The sequence below is a fragment of the Rhinopithecus roxellana genome, chromosome 18 (assembly GCF_007565055.1).
Source record: "Rhinopithecus roxellana isolate Shanxi Qingling chromosome 18, ASM756505v1, whole genome shotgun sequence".
In the NCBI taxonomy this organism is placed as follows: Eukaryota; Metazoa; Chordata; class Mammalia; order Primates; family Cercopithecidae; genus Rhinopithecus; species Rhinopithecus roxellana.
Window position 1 is genome coordinate 59863029 of NC_044566.1, and position 24005 is coordinate 59887033.

Below are 24005 nucleotides of genomic sequence, written 5' to 3' on the forward strand. Positions count from 1 at the left end.
AACTAATTTTACCCTACTACAAGACAATTAACTTCACTAGAAAGTGATTTTATATGTAATTATAAAGGTTTGAAATGGAAACCTAAGTAGACATAAAGGAACTAAAAGGAGGGGAAAAAGCAATATTTATTTCTTAGCTAACCTTCAAATAAGGCAAGGAACAAGAAAACAGGAAGAAATAAGAAAATAGTGGACAAGGTACTAGGAGAAAGTATATATAATTCAAGGTGTGCTCAGAACACTCTGCTTCGCCCCTGCTCCTCAGCTTTTGATATAGATATAATATGAAAGTTTGGGGAGTTCACGGGGGAAGGATTCTATTTCTGCACACAAGAATAACAGGAAATTAACACAAGGTATAAGTGATAAAGAAATGTGTTTACCTTGATGTATTCTGGGATTGTTAAAAATATTTCCTCAGCCTTTTTTTCTTTTACTTCCATTATAAATATTTTCAAACATACAAAATTATAACGAACCTAATCACCTAACTCTAATAAGTATCATCATTTATTGTGGGTTTTTTCCTTTAATTGCCCCAATCAAATATTGATTTTCCCCAATCAGAGTAGAGATATCAATATGGTACAGTGATCTTTTCTTATTTTTGTGCCAGAAAAAGAAACCAAAATAAGATGTGTTCCCCCTTGACCCGCCCAAAAAAAACAGAAGAGAAAAAAAGAAACTGGCTTGGCAATATGAGTTTAAATAAATGGCCACCAGGAGGAGCTCACCTAGTGTGCTCTAATGGCCCATGGAAATAGTCATTTAGAAGTACTTGAAGCAAGGGAAAAGGATAATTACAGAATGTTTAAGTCTAGGTCTACACACTTCAAGTGCCACTAAGCCAATGATGAAAAAACTCAATCCAACCAATTTATCTCAGCCAATACCCATAGCTTAAAAACTGCAGAAACCAATATTTGAAGTTCCCTGACAATCTTGGAGCAATTAAGATAGGTTACAGAATTTGATTCCACAGCTTCTGAAAGTTTACCCTTCAAAACAATTTCCTTACAAATTAACTTAACTTTTCCAAATCATCGTATGTTTAGGATTCTCTAAGGCTATAAGCCAGAAACAAAAGCTGGAATTTATTAAGTTACTGTTTTATGAAGTATGTTAGTTTTCAAAGTACATCTTTTCATGATATATTTCATACACTGACTTTAAATTTGTATATACTACAAGAAAAACTCTCCAAGAAAATAAATTTTAGGAGAATGCGTAAGTAATTACTAAAGGCTTTCTTTCTTACTTTACTCAGGAATGCAAATGTATATCCTTTACTTGTCTGGAGGTGAGTGAAACTGAAAAGCAGGTGGAAGGACTGTACTGTTACACAATTCCAAGGAGCACCATTAACACTGTACTCTACATTTGTATTCTAGGAGGCACCATTCACATAGAATATAATATGAATACTGCCACCTAAATCTGTACAACTCAAAAGAACTGTGGAGAGAAAATAAAACTTACCATAAACTTCTGTCAGTGAACCTAGCAGCTAAAAAATATTTATTCTAAAAATAAATACAAGATAGTCAATCATAAGTAAGTAGATCTGGTGTGATACTGAAAGGGCTCACTTTATTACAATTATTCCTCTTTTTCAGAAAAGACAGATTTATATGGAATCTAACCCAGGAATAGCAATAGATAAGCAACTTTTACTAAATCACTACTGCCATTCATACTTGCCTTCAATTTCTAGGTCTTAATATTAGTTCATATCTTCTTCTTGTACAAATCAATTTAAGCTCCAAAAACCTGTAAGCAATGTCTCTGAATAATGAAAAGTTCCACATGTTTTATCTAATTACATTTAACTCTATTTCTATCAGTAGAAACAAACAGAATATCTTGCTAACCAAAATAAAACTGTTTAAGTTCTCAGGCAATTTGAAAGAAAATAAAGAACAAATAGGATGAAAGCAAGCCTTCCAAAAAATATTAAGCAAGAATAATTTTAAGAAGAAGAAAGAAAATATATTACTTAAGGGTTAAAACAACACAAATTTGTTGTTTTTAAAACTATACACTATCTGACGAAATTTTGCTTCTAGCAAGTCTTTAAATTTTCGGTTTAATCCTTCTGACAACCAATTACAAGTAAGACTTACATTGGTAATATATGGCTCAATAGCTTGAGCTGTCCTCTTCAGTAAAGCCTTTGCCAAATCATATGCTTGCTTGTTTAAATTCTGAAAAACATAAACAGTATCTATATTATATATCTCTAACATGAAAAGCAAAATATTACCTGTATTAAAAATGCTACTCTTGAGTAAATGAATGAAAAAATTAAGACTCAATTGGAATAAAAGAGAGAAGGCAAAACCACTTTTCTTTTTAAGGACTAACTGGCCTACTGGATCTAAGATTCCATCCATGTAAGGATAATTATATTATCTTCCTATTTTGTTCATAACATAATGTAAACCACATAGAAATGGTCAATAAACGCTTATTAGATACAGTCATTCTAGATCTAGTCCCAAAATCAAATCAGTTAATTACAAACACAGGTTGTTCCACTTCAGGTCCAAAAAAAAACAAAACATCCTAAGAGAATGAACTATGTTCTAGTGTGGGCAGCGATGGGGAACCTATAGGCAGGGAACGACAAAGGAGTTTTCAGCAGCTGTGGGAAAGCAGATTACTCAAACACATTTCAGAGCACAAGTAAGTAGAAGGATACAACAGAAAATACAACAAATAGTAAAGTACGGAGGGAAGACAACAAGAAAAAATATAAGAAGCTATGTTTCTCAGAGACTTTGATAATAATACAAGGAAGTAAAGATTAAAAAATGGAGTCACTACTCCAGTTTAAACATATTCCTGAGAACAGGAACACTGTATATATCCTTAAACTCACACTCTTTACTCAGCATAGTTTTAGATTTACCTGCCTTAATGCTTGTATTTTGTTATTTCATTCATACTAACTGCTGTTTAGATATGATATACTACAGATTCTTTACTGATCCTCCTATTCACTGACATTATATGTCTTGTACAAGTCTCCTTGTGTAAATGAGAAGTAATTTTCTGTAAATTCTATCTTGGCCAGTTTTCAATTAGGCTGTTTAGTCTTGCTCTTATTTATTTTTAGATTTTCTTCACAGATTCTACGGACTAAACTTTCATCAATTACAGATGTTCCTCTACTTTTGGTGAAGTCACATCTCAATAAACCCATAGTAAGTCAAAATGCACTCAATAACCCAATAAACCCATCATAAAGTAAGTCAAACCGTTAAGTCAGGAACTGTCTGTACATGTATAACATACTTTAGTCTATATCTGTCTTTTCACAGTATTTATGGTGTCTTAAAGTATGGAGACTTTTTCATTTTTTTTTAATTGATATGTAACAACTGTGCTTATTCTGGGGGTACATGTGCTGTTTTGATACATGTATACACTGAGTAATAATCAAATCAAGGTACCTGAAATATCCATCACCTCAAATATTTATGTTTTCTTTGTCCTGGGAACATTAAAATCTTCTCTTTTAGCTATTTTGAAATGTAAACTATTGTTAACTATAATTTCCCTACTGTACTATCAAATACCACGGCCAAGCACCATAGCTCACATCTGTAATTCCAGCACTTTGAGAGGCAGAGGCAGGTGGATCACCTGAGGCCAGGAGTTCGAGATCAAGCCTAGCCAACATGGCAAAACCCTGTCTCCAATAAAAATAAAATGAGCCGGGTGTGGTGGCGGATGCCTATAATCCCAGCTACTTGGGAGGCTGAGGCAGAAGAATTGCTTGAATCCAGGAGGCAGAGGTTGCAGTGAGCCAAGATCACGCCACTGCATTCCAGCCTGGGCAACAGAGTGAGACTCCACCTCAAAAAATAAACAAATAAAATAAAAACAAAAACTAGAAAGAACTATGCCTTCTATCTAAGTGTATTTTTGTACTCCTTAACTTCTCTTCATTCCTCCCCTCCCCAGTTCCTTTCCCAATCTCTGATAACCACCATTCTATTCTCTACTTCCATGAGACCTTTTTTTAGCCCCCACATGAGTGAAAACGTACTTGTCTTCCTGTTCTCATTTTATATCACTTGACAAAATAACCTCCAGTTCCATCCATATTGCTGCAAATTACACAATTTCATTTTTTTATGGCTGGAATAATATTCCATTGTATACATATACCACATTTTCTTTATACACTCATCCACTGATAGACACAGGTGAATTCCATATATTGGCTACCACAAATAGCTTTTATTTTTAATGTAATCAAATATATCAATCTGTTCTCATACGGAGTTGCTCTCTGTATCTTTAAGAAATTCATTCCTATCTTGAGGTTAAGATGTTCATTTTCAAACAAAATTTTTAAAATTTACTTCTCAGATTTAGACCTTTATTCCACCTGTAATTTATTCTTATGTATGGTCTGAAATAAGTATCTAATTTTTATTATTTTCCATATAAGTGCTAAACTGTCCTAAAACCATTCATTAAATAATTTTTTATTCCCCCTATGATAACGTAATACCCACTCTCTCAGCTTCTACATAAGGATGCTTCCATTAAGAAATTCTCCATTATTTCCATATGTCCCTTTGTCTATCACTGACTGATCATTGCCAAAGGGACACATGAAAATAATGTCAAGATTAGGTCCCTGTTTTCTTATTCTTTAAAACTGTTTGGCTATTATTGGTCATTTGCTCTTTCATGTCAATTTTAGATTCATCTTGTCAAATTACACACAAGTGCACATGTTATCGGTTTCTTTCTTTCTTTTTTTTTTTTTTTTTTTTTTTTTTGAGACAGAGTCTCACTTGGTCGCCCAGGATGGAATGCAGTGGTGTGAACACGGCTCACTGCAGCCTTGACCTCCCTGCAAGCGATCCTCCCACTACGGCCTCCCAAGCAGCTGGGACTACAGGCATGCGTCACTTCCCCAGCTAATTTTCGTAGAGACAGGGTTTTGCCATGTTATTCAGGCTGGTCTCAAACTCCTGAGCTCAAAGTGATTCCCCCGCCTTGGCTTCCCAAAGTGCTGGGATAACGAGAGAGAGCCACTGAGCTTGGCCTTGGTTTCTATTTTTGATTGAATTATTGATCAGTATGCAGAAGACTGACATCAATATGATACTGAGTCTCCCCTTCCATAAACAGTAAATCTCTCAACATATGTAGGTTTTCTATTATGATTTTCAGTCAATTATAACAATTTTCAACATAAAGGTGATACACATTACAGTTAAATTTCTAAGTACCTTACATCTTTGTTAAAGTTACAAATGAAAAATTTTTGAAATTATGCTAGCAGGTTTTTGTATCTTCTTATGTCTCACAACCTTCTAGAATGTTCTTATATTTTCTATAAATTTGTCTGTACACCATTTTGTGTTTTCTGCACAATCACATTTCGGTTTAGTTTCTTCTTTATAATCCTTTTATACTGTATTTGTCTTGTCTTACTTCACTAATGTAACACACCTACTATAATGCGGATTAAAAATAGCATGCTTAAGATATCGAACCAATCTAACTGTCCACTGACTAATGAGTGGATAAAGAAAATGTGGTATATATACACCATGAAACACTACTCAGTGATAAAAAGAATGAAATAATGTCTTTTGCAGCAACTTGGATGGAGCTGGAGGCCATCATTTCAAGTGAGGCAACTCAGGAATGGGAAACCAAATACTGTATGTTCTCACTTATAAGTGGGAGCTAAGCTATAGGTACACAAAGGCACACAGAGTGATATAATGGACTACAGGGAATCAGAAGGCGGAGAGGGGACAAGAGACAAACACATTGTGTACACACTGGGTACAATGTACACTTTTCAGGTGACAGGTGCACTAAAAGCTCAGATTTCACCACTATACAATTCATCCACGTAACCAAAAACCACCTGTACCCCAAAAGCTACTGAAATTTCAAAATATATAAATATAAATAATACCAAAAATTTTTAAAGCACATTTGCCTTTTTGCCTGAGTAGAAGCAATCTTTTTACAATGTTCCTCACGTCAAAGAGAATGCTTCAAAATTTCACCATTAAATAATGTAACATACATTATCTCCTTGTCAGTTTAAGTTCTATTTCAAATTTGCTAAGTTATAAATTATAATGAATTGTATCCATCTTTTTCTGTATCTATTAAAATTTGTCTTTCTCTTTGATCTATTAAACAAATATCTTAGTCTATCACTAACATTTTTAATGCTACTCCATCCTTGTATTCCTAAAATAAAGCCAATTTGGTGATTATCAACAGTATTTTAAATCATTCTGGAAATTACTATTTTATATTGGAAATCAATTAGCCTATTTTTTTTTTTTTTTTTCTTGCTTGGTTTGCACCTGGTTTCCCTAGGAAGATTATTCTCTGCTCATAAAATGAGTTATGGAGTAGTCCTTTCTTTCTATAATTTGGAAGTGTGCTGAAGGTTAGGAATATTTGCCACTTAAATGATCAATAGAAATCTCCTGGTAATGGGTTTACAGATCCTTTTGCTGTTGGTTTGAGTTCTGCTGCTGTTATTATTTTTGCTGCTGCTGTCATTGCTATTGTTGTTTGAAAAAAAAAAGCTTTGTTTTATAGGCAGAGTTTTTAAAACCAACTAAATGTATTGGTTGTAGGCTATTTGTCTTGATTTTCTCTCAAGACAAATTTCCCAGGTTATATTTTCTAGGAATTTATTCTAATTTCAAGTATGTTAGCATAAAATATTCTTCATGGAATTGTCTTTGGATCTTTTTCATGTTCACTGTTTCTCATTTCATTCTAAAACTGTACATAGATACCATTTCCTTTTTTGTGATCGAGATTTCCAAGCATTTGCTTATTTAATACATTTTTCAAATTACTAACTTTGGGTTTTGATGGAATGTCACTGTGTTTTCTATTTCACTAATTTCATTTCTTCACTACTTTCTTCCTTGTATAATTTATTATCGTAATGTTTTTATTACTCCTTGAAATGGACATTTAGCCATGAAGTTACACTTAAAGTGTATCCTGCAAGTTTTAATATGTATCACTTATCATTTCTAAATATTTTAACTGCCATTATGACAATGTTTTGTCAGATTATATGTTTGCTATTAAATTAGTGGTTTTGTGTTTCAAATCCTATTTTTATAAACTCAGTTTACCGATTTATAATCACTAAAATACATGTTAAAATGGAACACAAATAGTGAATTTTCTTCTTTTTGTTAATTATGCTTGTCATTAAATTAGCAGTTTTGTGTTTGAAATCCTCAATCTTTTTATAAACTCAGTTTACCTGATTTATAATCACTAAAACACATGTTAAAATGGAACACAGATAGTGAATTTGCTTCTTTCTGTCCATAATTCTTTCACTTTGTGTTTTATATATTTTGAGCCTGTGTGCATACAAGTTTAGAAATCTTTCTGAGTACTGAATCTTTTATTATTATATAAAGCTCTTCTTTATCCATTAAAGACTACTAGGTCTAATATAAGCTATCTTGGTTTTCTTTTGGTTTATACTTGCCTGGCAAGTACTTTTTCCATCCTTTTATATTCGACCTTTTGTGAACGTGTTTTGATTTCTTAGTAAAAGTAACCACCCAGATTATGTTCAATCTAATCTGAGAACCTGTCTTACATGGTAAATATAGGCCACTTACATTTACTGTAACTCTTCCTTTTATTATAATCCTTAGAATTTTAACATAAATGGTTCATTTAAAGTTCAAATTTAATAGCTCCAAATGCTCCTGATTATCCCAGGATCATACCATTTATTAATTCCATTAAACCACTGTATTTTATATAAGATTACATTTATTCTCTAACACTGCAATTGAGAAGTCAGCAATCAGTTTAGCCTTCATTCCTTGGTAAGGGCCATGCCTTTACATTCTGGGTGCTTTATACATGATTTCTCTTTCAGTATTCCATAATTTCAGGATGGGCCTGGACAGGGATTTCCTCTATTTTTTTTTTTCACTCTAGTCATGGTACTTTTTCCCACTATTCCATAAATTAATGGCTTTAACCAATTCTGGAATATTTTAAGCTAACTTCTATTCGAATATCATCTCTTCTCAATTCTCTATTTGTTATTCTGAAATCACTATTAAATATGTCAGACCTTATCTTTCATGTTTCACCTCACTGTGCCTGTATAATTTCCTCACATCTATCCCAGTTCTCTAAATATCTTTTACATACAATTCAATCAAGGTTTCTATTTCGGTGGCCATTTTTCCTTTTCTTTCTCTTTTTTTTTTTTTTTTTTTTTTTGAGACGGAGTCTCACTGTGTCACCCAGGCTTGAGTGTGCAGTGGCACAATCTCAGTTCACTGTAACCTCCACCTCTCAGGTTCAAGCAATTCTCCTCCCTCAGCCTCCTGAGTAGCTGGGATTACAGGAGCACACTGCCACGCCTGGCTAATTTTTGTAATTTCAGAAGGGACAGGGTTTCACCATGTTGGTCAGGCTGGTCTTGAACTCCTGGCCTCAGGTGATCCACTTGCCTTGGTCTCCCAAAGTGCTGGGATTACAGGTGTGAGCTACTGCACCCAGCCATTTTTCATTCCTAATGAGTTTTTCTCTTAATTTTCTCCTTTAATATGTCTAGTTCTTTACCTCTTAAACATTTTATCATTAATCCTTTCAAGAGTATTTATAATTCTTTTAAAAATTTTGTCAGAATGTTTTATTCAGTGTCATTCACTAAATTGCAAGGAGCTATGCAAGTTATGCAAAGGGCTTTAAAACAGTAACTTGCCTTGAGAAATTTCCACCCTAAGCTAAATGGACTAAGCAAAGATTGAATCTATAAGTACCTGGTTTGGTAGATCCTACGATTCTAGTTTCTGGAAGTACCTACAGGTCCTCTCCCCACAACAAGGCCAAGGAGAAAATGTATAATCAGGAAGGGTGGGTTTATTTTCCCCAACAAAGTCTTCTCCATGACAAGGGATGGATGGAGACCTCAGATGCCTCTGGTAGTCAGCTGCTCAGTGTAGAAAGCCAAGCTAGATACTCGATTTGTGTCTAGGAGGGTTTGTCTTGGCACAGCTGACAAGTGAATGAGGGTTCCAGAGAGCTAGGCTGAGAGTCCAGTCAGGCACAATCCATTTGAAAGGCTTAGCAGGTCTCCCCCTGGGTATTCAGCCTTCCTCCCTAGGGCATTCTGTGGCTAGATTCATAACCTCTGTCTTCTCACCTGAGCACACAGGCAGTAGAGTTTGTGGCATCAGGCCAGGTGTTCGTTTGCCCAGGGGAAGTCACTAGCTGGGCCCCAGGCTGATTTTTACAGCTCATTTAATAAAATGGATTAACAGGGATTATAACTAGATGTGGGCATCAAGGTGAAGGAGACAATGGGACAAGCCTCTGCAGATCTGCTTGCCAGCTTCCCCCTTCCCTCTTGTGGTCACCAGAGGCAGAAGTGAGGCTGGTCTGGGTAGAGTCAGCACATGGTGCGCTGCATTCAGAAGGTGCAACAGGAAGGAGTGAGGGGTGGGAAAAGGAGCAAGATGGCAGCTGACTAGGAACCCACAGCACACCAGGACCTGTGAATTTTATTTAATAAACATATTATCTGAATTTTTGAGCTCTAATCTTGCTATTAGTAGTGTCTGCTAAGTTTCAGGATTCAGACACTGTTTTCTTTAAGAGTTTGATTTTTGAATTATGAGATCATTTTCACTCAAGCATTATTTGTGTCAATCCTGCATAGCTCTACATTGAGACTATATCTTGCTAGAGAGGTCTTATATTTGCACAGATAATTACACTGGTGATTCCTGTCCTCCTCTCCTTAACCCACAGCCTTCTAAATTACAGAACCGTATTTCTAACTGGAGATTCAATCATTTTCTAAAATCAAAACACAAACACACACACACACACACACACACACACAAACACAGAAACATAACATCTTAACATCACACAGGCAAAAAACACTGTCACCAACATATTACTCCTCTCCCATTTAGTAGAGACTTCCCTTTAAATTTCACCAGTCCTCTTTATCTACATTATCACTATCTTTTAGTTATGGCCCTACTTGGTTTCATCTTCTGATAAGTAAGTTATGTAATAGCATCTAAGTAGCTACTAACTCACTCCCTGAAATACACTCTATACACAACTGAATCAAAACAAATATGTTATTACATGAAATCTACAATTTCTTACTAGTGACTTAGTGTATCTCTTTATTACACATTAAACACAATAAATATGTATTAATACAACTAAACCAATGGATTCTCTAAAAGGTTAAAGCAGGATAAACCATATTTAGAATCTAAGCACAAATTTTAAGCCTTAATATTAACAGGCATTAGACACATTACAGTATTATATTGTTACTCACCTTATGAGCAGGTACCAGATTTACTAAAACTGTATCCAAAAGCTCCTGAGACACTGTATCACCTTCACAAATAATAGAGCTCATAAGGTCTACCATGTGCATATGGACTTTCTGATTGTGGCCATTGCTGAAATTCAAAACAGATTTTGTTTCAATTACAACTGAGATACACAGGATTTACTCTTAAGATGATACTGACAAGCATTATGCTTCACAAAAATAATACTAAAATATTAAATAAAATTCTATGTATATTCATTTAAAGCTTCCCTCTCTCCCACATCATACAATAGTATACAAATTGTATTTTTAAACTACATTTCTTAAATTATTTTTCCCTAATTTTAACCAGTCTCACAATCAAAAGTAATTACATCAAAAGCAACTTCAGTTCTGCCTTAAACTCAGAAAACTGAATTGCTTTGAAGTTAATTCTAGTAAATAATTTTAAAGAATACACAAAAAGCTCAAATAGCCACATGCATTAAGAAGTCAGTATGTATTTTTTATAGATGAATAATGCAATCCAAAAAGTTTTACATTGGCCTTATGCCATTCATCTAACCAATAATTACATATAATACAAAATCAAGCTCTATTCATTTTTGAAACATGTATAAAAATAAATTTAAGTGTACTAAAAGTTACATCTCTTAGCCTTCTAATATTAATTGTAACAGTTTATGCAGATTCACCTACATGTTCAAAATTTGTTCTTTTTTTTAATGTTACATACTTAATAAAATAAACTTACTTTATAACTGAAAATAAGGTTCTGTACAGCTGGGTGAAAATTTCATTGCTATCTTCTAACTCAAAGCATATGTTATATGACTTGACCCAAGCAATGTTCTAAAAATAAGAGGTAAAAAAGTGAAAGTTAAATATTTTGATTAGTAAAAATATATAAACAAAAATAAATATAAAATGTCATCTCAAGATACAAGATATTGCTTACCTCAAGTAAATAAAAATACCTATTGAATTGTGGGCTCTTTGTATCCTCTAGCCCCTTCAACTGTCTTGTTATGAACATAAATATATCCTTAAATAAAAAAAAGACAAAGTGCCATTCAGATTATGAACACTAAATGAAAATATCCATGAAATCCCTAGAGTTTATTCAGCACTCATGTGTACATATCATAACAAACTATAAAGAACCAGAAAAAATTTTTATTTGGCTAAAATTTTTTTAAAGTACATCTCTGTATGAACAACATTAAATATCTTACATTAAATATCTTCATAGGAAAACAGTAAATCATTTACCATAATCTTAAAGTCAAAAAACTTCATCTTACAACAAAAGATAAACAAATAGACCTGAAAACTGAGACAGCTAAAATTCATGCTATTTTTAGAATAAAAAATGTTGCAATGACTGAGAGCTGATCAGGTTTCCTGGAACAGCAAAATATATGGTAATTAAATAGCAAAAGCAGTTTAGGAAACAATTTTTGTAACTGCCAAATGACAATACAATAGATACCACAGAGAAGCTCAGACTCTTAGAAGTCAATTTGTCAAGCTTCCTACTAATCATTGTAATTACTTGCTTTTCCCTATCTTTCTAAATCTATTCCCATCTCATATTTTTGACTAATTTACTATATCTGCATTTGCATCTACATTTGTATACAGCAACCACACAATCAAGTCTGCACAATAACCAGCTAACAACACAATGACAAGACCAAATGAGCACATACCAATATTAACCTTGAATGTAAACACACTAAATGCCTCAATTAAAAGATGCACTGTGGTTAGTTGGTTAAAGAAGCAAGGCCCAACTGTATGCTGTCTACAAGAGACTCATTTCATACATAACACTGATAGGGTCAAAGTAAAGGGATGGAGAAAAATCTAACAAGCAAACAGAAAACAGAAAAAAGCAGGGGTTGCTATTCTAAACCAATAATGATAAAGAAGAGCATTACATATTAATAAAGGGCTCAATTAAACAAGAAAACCTAACTATCCTAAAAATATATGCATCCAACAAAGGAACACACAGATTCATAAAGCAAGTTATTAGAGACTTATGAAGAGACATAGATAATGACACAATAATAGTGGGAGGCTTTAATACTACACTGACGGAATTACATTATTGGGACAGACAACTGACAAAGATATTCAGGACCTAAACTCAGCATTTGACCAAACGGGCGTAACAGATATCCACAGAACTCTCCATTCAAAACAACAGAATATACATTCTTCTCATCTGCACATGGCACATACTCTAAAACTGACCATATAATAAGCCATAACAATCTTCAGCGAAATTTTAAAATGTGATTCACCACATAATGATGACCACATATGTTGAAGTTGACAGCCAAATCAAGAACACAATACCAGCTGGGCACGGTGGCTCAGCCTATAATCCCAGCACTTTGGAAGGCCAAGGTGGGTGGATGGCTTGAGCCCAGGAGTTCAAGACCAGCCTGGCCAACAAGGTAAAGCCCCATCTCTACTAAAAATACAAAAATTAGCCAGGCATGGTGGCATGTGCTTGCAGTCCCAGTTACTCAGGAGGCTGAGACAAGAGAATTGCTTGTACCCAGGAGGCAAAGATTGCAGTGAGCCAAGATTGTGCTACTGCACTCCAGCCTGGGTGACAGAGCCAGACTCTGTCTTTAAAACACACACACACACACACACACACACACACACACACACAAAACACAATTCCATTCACAACAGCCACAAAAAGAATACCTAGGAATACAGCAACCCAGGGTGCTGAAAGATCTCCACAAAAAGAATTACAAAACACTGCTCAAAGAAACCACAGATGACACAAACAAATGGAAAATCATTCCATGTTCATGGATAGGAAGAATCAATATTACTAAAAAGGCCATGCTGTCCAAAGAGCAATTTACTGAATTAAAAGCTATTCCTATCAAACTACCAAGGACATTCTTCACAAAATTAGAAAAAAAAACTATTTTAAAATATCTATGGAACCAAAAAGGACCCCAAACAGCCAAGGCAATCCTAAGCAAAAAAAAAAAAAAAAAAGAAAGAAAGAAAGAAAAAAAAAAACAAAGCTGAAGACATCACATTACCCAACTTTAAAGTATACTACAAGGCTATAGTAACCAAAACAGCATGGTACTGGTACAAAAACAGACACATAGAACAATGGAACATAATAGAAAATCCAAAAATGCTGCTGCACACCTACAACCATCTGATCTTCAACAAAACCACAAAAGCAAGCAATGAGGAAAAGACTCCCTATTCAATAAATGGTGCTGGGATAACTAGCTAGTCATATGCAGAAGACTGAAACTGGACCCTTTCCTCAAATCATATACAAAAATCAACTCATGATGGATTAAAGACTTAAATGTAAAACCTAAAACTATAAAAACCCTGGAAGATAACCACGGAAACACCATTCTGGACATAGGACCTGGCAAAGATTCCACGATGAAGATGCCAAAATCAACTGCAACAAAAACAAAAATTGACAAATGAGACCTAATTAAACTAAAAAGCTTCTGTATAGCAAAATAGTTAAGAGACAACCTACAGAATGGGAGAAAATATTTGCAAACCATACATCAAACAAAGGTCTAATACTAAGAATGTATAAGGAACTTAAACAAGTAACAAGCAAAAACAACCCCATTAAAAAGAGGGCAGGCCGGACGTGGTGGCACATGCCCATAATCCCAGTACTTTGGGAGGCCGAGGTGGGCAGATCACAAGGGCAGGAGTTTAAGACCAGCCCGGTCAACGTGGTGAAACCACTCTACTAATACAAAAATTAGCCGGGCGTGGTGACGGGCGCCTGTGATCAAAGCTACTGGGGAGGCTGAGGGAGTAGAATCGCTTGAACCTGCGAGACGGAGGTTGCAGTGAGCCAAGATTGCACCACTGCACTCCAGCCTGGGCAACAGTGCAAAACTCCGTCCAAAAAAAAAAGAGGAAAAAGAACATGAAGAAACATTTTTCAAAAGAAGACATACGTATGGCCAACATGCGTATAAAAAAATGTTCAACATCACTGATTAGAGAAATGCAAATCAAAACCACAATGAGATATCATCTCACACCAGTCAGAATGACTATAGGTAAAAAGTAAAAAAAAATAATAATAGTAACAGATGCTGACAAGGTTGCAGAGAAAAGGGAATGCTGATACATCACTGGTGGGAATATAAATTAGTTCAGCCATTGTGGAAAACAGTTTGGCAATTTCTCAAAGAACTGAAAACAGAACTACCATTTGACCCAGCAATCCCATTATTGGGTATATACCCAAAGGAATATAAATCATTCTACCATAAAAACACATGTATGCGTATGTTCGCAGTAGCACTATTCACAATAGTAAAGAGACGGAATCAACATAAATGCCAATCAACAGTAGAATGGATAAAGAAAATATTCCATATACACCATGGAACATTATACAGCCATAAAAAAGAATGAGATCATGTCCTGTGCAGCAACATGGATGCCACTGGAAGCCATTATCCTAAGCAAGCAAACACAGGAAGAGAAAACCAAATAGCGCATGTTCTCATTTATCATTGGGAACTAAACATTGAGTACATATGAACACAAAGAAGAGAACAGACACCAGCATCTTCTTGAGGGTGGAGGGTGGGAGGAGGGTGAGGATCGGAAAACTACCTATTGGGAACCATACTTATACCTGGGTGACAAAATAATGTGCACACCAAACCCTCATGACATGCAATTTACCTACATAACAAACCTGCAAATGTACCCCTGAACCTAAAATAAAAAAATTTTTTTAAAAAGGTTACTTAAAACAAAACAAGTTACTTTAATAGTAGTACTGTGGAAAATATGTTCTCTGTGAATGAACCCTTGCTGGATTGCTGAAAGAGTATACATGCCATATTGACTCTATGTGGCGACGGAAAGACAACAGTCACTTATAACCTCACCAATTACTGCCTAAACATGAAGCCAACTGTATAAAAGGGGTTTGCTGATGACAACAACAAACTGAAAGTGGAAGGGTAAGGCTCAAATATCACAATTTTCTAATATGTATACGACGCTACTATAGACAAAATATATACACATATATATGAACTTGACGCTGATCAAAACGAAGTGAAATCTCCTAAATATTTAGAAAGCACCCTCAAAGTCAATAATTTTTAAGTACTATCCTCCAAAAGAAAAAAGAAGCATTTAGAATAAGACTCAAAAATTCATAAGAAAAACCAAATACTTACAATTTTTCAGCTAGGGAATAATGCAAAAAGACCCTAATTTCAGCTCTTTTACAGCCTTTTCATAAATTGTCCTGTTAGAAACAGAACAGTTATGTAGCTATTCTTTAGGGAGAACTTCTCGTTACCCCCAAAGCCCTGAAATAGGTCCTTGATTATGCAAACTGAAAGATCCCCAAGAGAGGCAAGTTAGACTTCCTCCTCATGAGAATGCCAAAAAGACATCTAGTACGGCAGAGCCACAGCCACCATCAAACAAATAGAATCATTCCTTAAACCGATTAAGCATCTCCAAATGAGAAATTCACATTTAGAAACCAAGCTAGTACCTGGGTATACAATTACATGGACCAGCCAAATCTTACAATTCAATTCCACCTTTAAATGACAAATATGGCTCAAAAAAGATTCTTTTACCAATCAAAATTTAAAACAAGCATGCCCAAAACAGGTTGTACATTCTCTACCTGAATTTTGGTAGACTTGATCAAATAAGCACATTCCTCACTTCAATTATCAAGAACTCCATGAGTCTAAGAACCACACCTGGGTTTTTTTCACCACTGTAAATCCAGTTCCTGACACATAAGTAACAGCAAGACTTATTAAGTGAAATAAACATAAATTGTCTGCCATTTTTTCATACTGTGAATTAATAATCTTTCTACGGACTCATTTTCTAATCCATAGTTTCCACAATTTTTTTTTTTTTCTGAGAGTCTCGCTGTGTCGGCCAGACTGGAGTGCAGTGGCACAATCTCGGCTCACTGCATCCTCCACCTCCTGGGTTCAAGTGATTCTCCTGTCTCAGCCTCCACAGCAGCTGGGGTTACACGCATGTGCCACCACACCTGGCTAATTTTTGTATTTTGAGTAGAGACGAGGTTTCACCACGTTGGTCAGGTTGGTTTCCAACTCCCGACCTCAGGTGATCCGCCTACCTCAGCTTCCCAAAGTGCTGGCACTACATACAGGTGTGAGCCACCACACCCGGCCTCCACAATTATCTTTTATTGTTGCTGTTTTTAATTCCTACCTGACCTGACTTATAAACATTCAGTATCTTTTGCACGATTCCAATTACTTCATGTTTTCTACCAGCATTTTCCTAAAAAGATTACTCGTGCTATTCCCCTTCTCATCTTTTAAAGAGTTTGCACTTATATAGTTTTAATTACAATTACTGTAACCAAGAAATACATGCCTTTTGTATCTTTCCATTAAAATTTTGTTCACTGATTTTTTTTTTTTTTTTTTTTTTTTTTTTAATAGAGACAGGGTCTCACTCAGCCCAGGCTGGAATGCAGTGGTGCTATTTAGGCTCACTGCAATCTCCGCCCCCTGGGGGCTCAAGCACTCCTCCTACCTCAGCCTTCCAGGTAGTTAGGGGATTACAGGTGTACAGCACCACACAAGGCTTTTTTTTTTTTTTTTTAAGTAGAGGCAAGGCCTTGCTATGTTGCCCAAGCTAGTCTCAAACCCATGAACTCAAGTAATCCTCCTGCCTCGGCCTCCCAAAGTGCTGGGATTACAGGCCTGAGTCACTGCGCCTGGCCTGCATTGTCTTCATAACAATTTATATCACACCTTCCATTAAATAAATTAGGATTATATATTACAAACTCATGTTTATACTAGGTATTGTCTTTTAAATAATGGCCATGGTCTTCAATATGGATTTTCGAAAGTGAAAATGAATTGCCTCCAAAATTATAATGAAAGAAACAGAGCTAATGATAACATAATATAAAAAAAGTATACACTGTATTAATCTACTTCTTAACCTCAAGACCAGAGAGTTTTTCAAAACTATGTTCTAAAAAAAACCGTAAGTTTAGCAAAAGATTACTGTAGCTAATGTCAAAGAATCCAAGGAAATAATCATCTAAATACCTTAACTCCTATTTTAGCTAGAAAGATAAATCAAAGTATCAGTCAATCTTGGAGTTATTTAAATCAGTACTTGCCTTTAGTTTATCAGGGGATGTGTAAGGAGCTTCAGGAGCATAAATCCTGAAAATATCAGCAAGGCAGCAGGCCACCAGTAAGCGAACATCTTTATCAGGATGCTTGAGAAAAAAATCTGAAGCAAGATGCAAAGCTAGGTTTAAATAAAGCTCCTTTTCTTCTTCAGAGTCCTGGTCCATATCCATAAAAGTTTTCACAACCATCTATACAAAAATAAAAAAAATCAAATAATGAAATGCTCCCTGTAAAACTACAGCCATGTGAAATAAAGGTCATATTAATTGCTAAGGTTAACTTCAAATGAATATACTTTCATTTTTCTGCAGAAAGTCTCTACTTGAGAGAACACAATCCTTCTAAAACTACAAAGTAAACTTTTCTTTAAAATATTTACTAAAATATTTTTTCATTTACCCAAAATATCTGCTAACCAGATTTTTAAAGTTTAAACTTGCCCTTATGTAGTAGTCATTATTGGAAGAATTCCAATAGAATATTTATGGAAACTTCTGGTCTCACTTGTACAACTGGACTAAAAGGAGTAAGTCCTTAAGAATACCATCTTTTTTAAAAATAGTATTTCTAATCCTTTCATGAGAAAAAAAAGTATATGCCTAAAGAAAACCCTAAGATGACAATCTAATTTTCCCTTTAAGCCATTAAACCACTCCAGTCACATGGTTTTATTTAAGAAAGGATGTCAAAGATGCATCCCTAAACACTGAAAAGTTACTATGAAGTATCTACCATAGCATCCAACAAAATATTTCTTGTGCAGCAGTAAAAGAGAATATGATATAGATAATTCATTAATTCAGTGGCACATGTGAGTTAAGCCAAAGGAAGCTAAAAGAAATGGTTCTTTTTTCAAAAATACTTCTATAAAAGGTGAATAGAAAATAGAATGGTGCACCATGAATTCTGAGAAGAGCTTTCTCTGATTTCAAAATTAGTAATTACAATGATGATCTCAGTCTGCACTATTCCTACTTCAGATGAAACAAAATTGCCTAATTTGACAGGAACTGACATTTAAATACAACTCCAATGGAAAGGTGACCATCCAGCATCCACTAGGTGGTGCTGCAAATACTAGGCAACAAGTGTGGCTGGCCACAAGGTATCAATGCTAAACGTCTTGGTCTTTTATGCTGCAAGGATTTCCACTTGCCATCCAGCTAGACTTCTGAGTAATAAATGGCCCAATTTCTACTGAATTCTCAGAGCAGCTGTGGAAAACACTGTTCCTCACAGAGCAAACTCTCAGTTCTATTATGCCAGATACCAGAACCAACCCCATCTCTACAAAAACCAACAGTAGACTAATCCTTCCAACCTGGCATTACATTTAGATTAAGGGTATGGTGTCCAGGTCTTTTAACTTTTTTATTTTATCACTTTTAAGATTTATGCTTTGATTACCTATGTGTTTAGGAAAAACCACAAAGGGTAAAAAAGAACTGCGTGCATGGAACTGTTTATTTCTGTAGCTCTCTTAACAAAAGATAAGAGATTAAACATATTTTGAACAAAATGTTACCAGAAAAAAATAAATTTTATAAACAGTGTCACCTTACATGTTAACAAATTGTTATAATGTATAAAACTTACTTGGGTATTTGTACATATCATCCCATATAATTTTTTTATATTTTTCTAAGAAGGAGGATGCTAAAAATAGGAAGTATAAATTAGGAAAATAAATGAGAAAAAAGTACAACTGGATTGCTGCCAGACATAAATGTCTACAAAATAACGAAAGCATATTACAAACACTAAATATGAGTACTCAGGCAATCATTCCAACAACAATAACCACAAAATTTTGTTCAAGGTCCAGAAAATGGGAATTCCTCTCTACTGTCTACAACTCAAATGCTGTTATAAAACTCATTAATAACTCATAAGTCCTCCAAATTAGAAACGAAATCTGAGAAAATAACATTTCTAAAAGACACTAATGCTAATCAGTTTAAGTGTAGGCTCTGAGTTCAAGATTAGTTTCTCAACAAACAGGAATGCTCATTTATTCTTAGTATAAACAAATATAAGGTAATAAATGTATTAGTTTCTCAAAAAATGCAACAGGTCAAGAGAAGGTAAATACATAGAAAATGAAGCATGTCATATATAGAAGGGATTTATAGCTTGACTATTCTTAATAAAATATACACCGGTTCCCAACTAGATAAAATATCCACCTAATAGTAAATTTAATCTGCTCAAAGATGATTTTCCTTTGAATAAATATCTGATGTCTGACATTCTAATACTTGAGGTATAAACATATATGTACAATATTAAGACTTTACGTGAAATTTATGACAGCATTAGCATCTTTTTCTCCTTATAAAAACTGCTATACACCATGTAGCAATAAAGAAGAGTATTTGTTTTTAAGGCCCTGAATCTTCAGTGATTAATTTAGGAACATTTTTCAGCCCTGACATCCAGGTAAATAATAATACATCAAGGAACATAAATATCTAGGTAGATACAACCTTGATCGGAAATGCTCAAAAATAAAGACCATCTAAACTAACTGATAGACCAACTTAACATTCTCCTTGGACACTACGCTCCTTTACCATTTTAACAATTACAGCGATCACCACAACCCTAAAGGAAAAGGTGAAAATATTATTCAAATACATACGAAGAGGCCCTAGCCTCATCCACAGAAGTTCACCACCAATCTTGATTCATTACTATAGGTCAGAAGCAAAGGGAGAAGCTAAAAGTGAGGCCCTTTGACCTACTTTGAAAATAACTTATAAGAAAGTAGTACACAGCCTAATTACTCAGTATAAAGATTTAAAACTCCGTTAAAGTGGTTGTCTTTAGAAACTATACAGGAGAAAGGAGACAACTTTGTATAGACAATAAGGAATATGAGTATTGTAGACTTGTTCTTTATACCCAAATATAGAAGATCCTAGAAAATCTAAGCTTCACGTTTCTAACTGCTGTCCCATTAATCACAGCCAAATCCCCACTATTCCTTATATACTCTACTCCCTTAGATCTTTCCTATGTCCTTTGCTGCTTTGCTTTGCTTTTTCAAGTTACCCTAACAAGATCTATTATAGCCCCATGTGATTTCCACAAGGGACCTCCGCCCTACACAGATGTCCAAAAGAACATAATTTTACTTACCTTTAATCGTCTCACCATCTCCTCTTTAGATATTTTATCTGAGATTTCCTTGACCCCAGGTGGGTATGTAATTTTTCCATCATTGGTCCTAGTCTTTGAATGAGCCATGACAGAAATATTTCTACCCCTAAAACAAGAAAACTATTAGATGCAAACCAAAAAATAGATACAAACATTCTTAATATAAATGGTAACCTTCCCCACCAACCAAAATTTATAACTACCTCCTAATGTACAGTAATTACCATTTAATGAAAATCACTCTATTGAACATTTCCCAAAATTATTTTTAGAAAACAAAACTTATTTTTACTGTCATTTCCTCAGTGGAAAGCTTTGTTATTTGCCCTAACCCTCCAACTAAAAATAATAATAATAGTAAGCTAGAGAAAAAGAATAAAAAATAAATACTTTTTAAAAGCACCACAAAGTACTCAAACTAAAACCTAAGAGAAAATAGGAATCCAGGGAAGTAAGTGGAAACAACTGGGACATTATAGCTACTTACACTCTGAAAGCATCTGTCAATTCTGACAAATGTGGGATTCAGTTTTGATGGTCTTATAGGGCCAGGGGAACAGAAGTATATCTGCACCTATCAAGGCAGACAGTCAAACAGGAAACTCTCCTGACATTAATGTAGGCCACCACCCTACCCAAAGAAGATACACCTGCAAAGGAGAAGGTAAACTAGAAATGAACACCTCTCTTCCCCAGCCCCACCCGCCTGGAGGGAACCGCTGAGAAGGCTGCTTTCGTGCCAAACAGAGAAGGGCAACACGAATACAGGGAAGGAACAGGTAATTAGTTTTGGCCATGGGCCTGCACACTTGTTGGGGTTGACATGACCTAAGTGGCCCAGAGAATCTCAAAACATGCACCCAAGAGACTCCCAGTTAATATAGTCCCAAGCACCTAACATAGATAAATCCAAGTCCTGCCTAGAGAAGGGTGCCTTCATCCTATAAATATCAAAGAATCCCCACTATAATGTTTCTAGAACAATGAGCAGTATCAAGTCAAAAATAACCAAGCAACTACGAGGGAGAACCAGCAGAAACACCAGATAACAGAAAGAGACTCACAATTTTTGACAGTATAACTATCAAAGATTGTAAAACTATTATAATCTTAAAGAAATAAAAGACAATTTCAAAAATATCTACAGGAAACAAAAAAAAATTATAAAGACTAAACTAGAAGATTTTTTTTTAAATAGAACTTCTAAAAATGAAAAAATACAATTCCTGAAATTGAAAACTCAACAGGTCAATGTATTCGCACATATGGAAAAACCATTAAAGGCCAGGTGGGACTGCTCACACCTGGAATTCCAGCACTTTTGGAGGCTGAGGCAGGCAGATCACTTGAGCTCCGAAGTTTAAGACCAGCCTGGGCAACATGGCAAAACCCCATCTCTACAAAAAATACAAAAATCAGCCAGGCGTGATGGCACACCCCTGTAGTCCCAGCTACTCAGGAGGCTGCACTAGGAGAACTGCTTGACCTCGGAGGTGGTGGTTGCAGTGAGCTGAGATTGCGCCACTGCATTCCACCTGCATCCAAAAAAAAAAAATGAAGTGAAAGAAAGGTCAGAAGAAATTATCCAGAGTGCAACACAGTGAAACATACAACTGAAATACATAAGGATAGAAAGGCCTAAATGTAGCCTACAATTCATGGAAGTTATAGAGGAAGAAGAATGAGAGATACATTCATGGGATTCATGAGAGTACCAGAAGGACTAGATTGAAGCAGAGGTCAAATACCTACAGAGAATATCATAAAATACCAACCTACAAATTCAATAAGCCAAACAGGATTAAATTTAAAATAATAATAACTCCAGAAAACAAACAAAATTTAGAGCACACACAGTACCTTGAAAGGAATAGCATATAAACAGGTGACTTCTCAACATCAACAACGTAAGCCAGAAGACAGCAAAATGTTATCTTCAAAGCGGAGAAAGAATATAATTGCAAATCTAAATTTACAACCAAGGAGTATAATTTTTAAGTACAGAGTAAAACAAGGACAAATTAGCCAAATGAAAACTAAGAGGTGTATTTATATATAAAGTACCTACAACATTGTTTAGCACACACTAAGTACTATATGTGTATGTAATATACACAATCAGGTTTAAAGAAAAAGATTTTTAAATTTCAATATAAACACCTTAAAAGACAATGAAAAATGTGGATACATGTTGAAAGTAAAAGGATGGAAAAATATGTCATGCAAATACTAAAACCAGTTAAGCTAAACATCAAGTTAAAAAAAAAAAGATAAATAGGCCCCAGATTCACTCTGTGGTATTTACTCAATAGAAACGTATAGTTTGTCCACCATAAGACATATAAAAAAAACGTTCACAGCAATACCATTCAGTTGCCAAAACAGAAAACACAATGACCATCAACACTATAATTAATAGCAACTTGTAGTACAGTCACACAATGGGGGCAAAAAAAAAAAAAAAAAAAAAAAAACAGCCATGAGAGTGAATAAATCATTGCCTCACACAATAACATGGATTAACATTACAAACATCTGGATGGGCATGATGGTTCACACCTATAATCCCAGCATTTGGGAAGGCTAAGGCAGGTGGATCACTTGAGCCCAGGAGTTTAAGAACAGCCCGGGCAATACAGTGAGACCTCATCTATACAAAAAAATAAAGATATATTAGCCAAGCCTGGTGGTGTGCACCTGTGGTCCCAACTACCTGGGAAGCTGAGGTGAAAGTCCTGCTTAAGCCCAGGAAGTCAAAGCCACAATAAGCCAAGATCACACCACTGCACTCAAGCTTGAGTGACAGAGCAGACTCCATCTCAACACACACCACATACCCACACACCCACACACACACACACACACACACACACACACACCAAAGTGAAAGAAGCCAGACAGAAAACACTACATAAGAGTATGATTACATTTTTATAAGCTCAAAAACAGAGAAACCTAATCTATGATGGTAAAAGTCAGGACAGTGATGTTTTGGGGGACAAACGTTAACGGAAGAAGGGGTGAAAAGATAATTCAGAGATGCTAGTTACACAAGTATTTTCACTTTGTGTAAAGTCATAGAGCTAAAGACATAAGTTTTGCACTTTTCTGAACGTATGTTATACTTCAACAAAAAGTTTAACAAAACAGATAACAAGAAAAGCTCCAGACATTTAAATTTTTTAAAGCACTTCTTAATAATCAATGAATCAAATGAAAACAAGCGTAGGATCAACAAAGTCAAAAAATCACAGGCT

General features: G+C 35.1%; 1 protein-coding gene across 5 annotated transcripts in view; it reads right to left on the reverse strand.

Annotated features, from left to right (window-relative positions):
* PDS5B (PDS5 cohesin associated factor B) overlaps nt 1-24005 on the reverse strand; it is a 198488-nt gene that overhangs the window by 102566 nt on the left and 71917 nt on the right. For all 5 annotated transcript variants that reach the window (XM_030922200.1, XM_030922199.1, XM_030922201.1 and 2 more), the window contains exons 2-7: nt 20728-20854; nt 17571-17774; nt 11325-11411; nt 11121-11218; nt 10367-10493; nt 2124-2204 (exon numbers count right to left, since the gene is read on the reverse strand). In XM_030922200.1, coding sequence (XP_030778060.1) covers nt 2124-2204; nt 10367-10493; nt 11121-11218; nt 11325-11411; nt 17571-17774; nt 20728-20835 — 705 coding nt within the window. In that variant the 5' untranslated portion in view covers nt 20836-20854. The remainder of the gene's footprint in view (nt 1-2123; nt 2205-10366; nt 10494-11120; nt 11219-11324; nt 11412-17570; nt 17775-20727; nt 20855-24005) is intronic.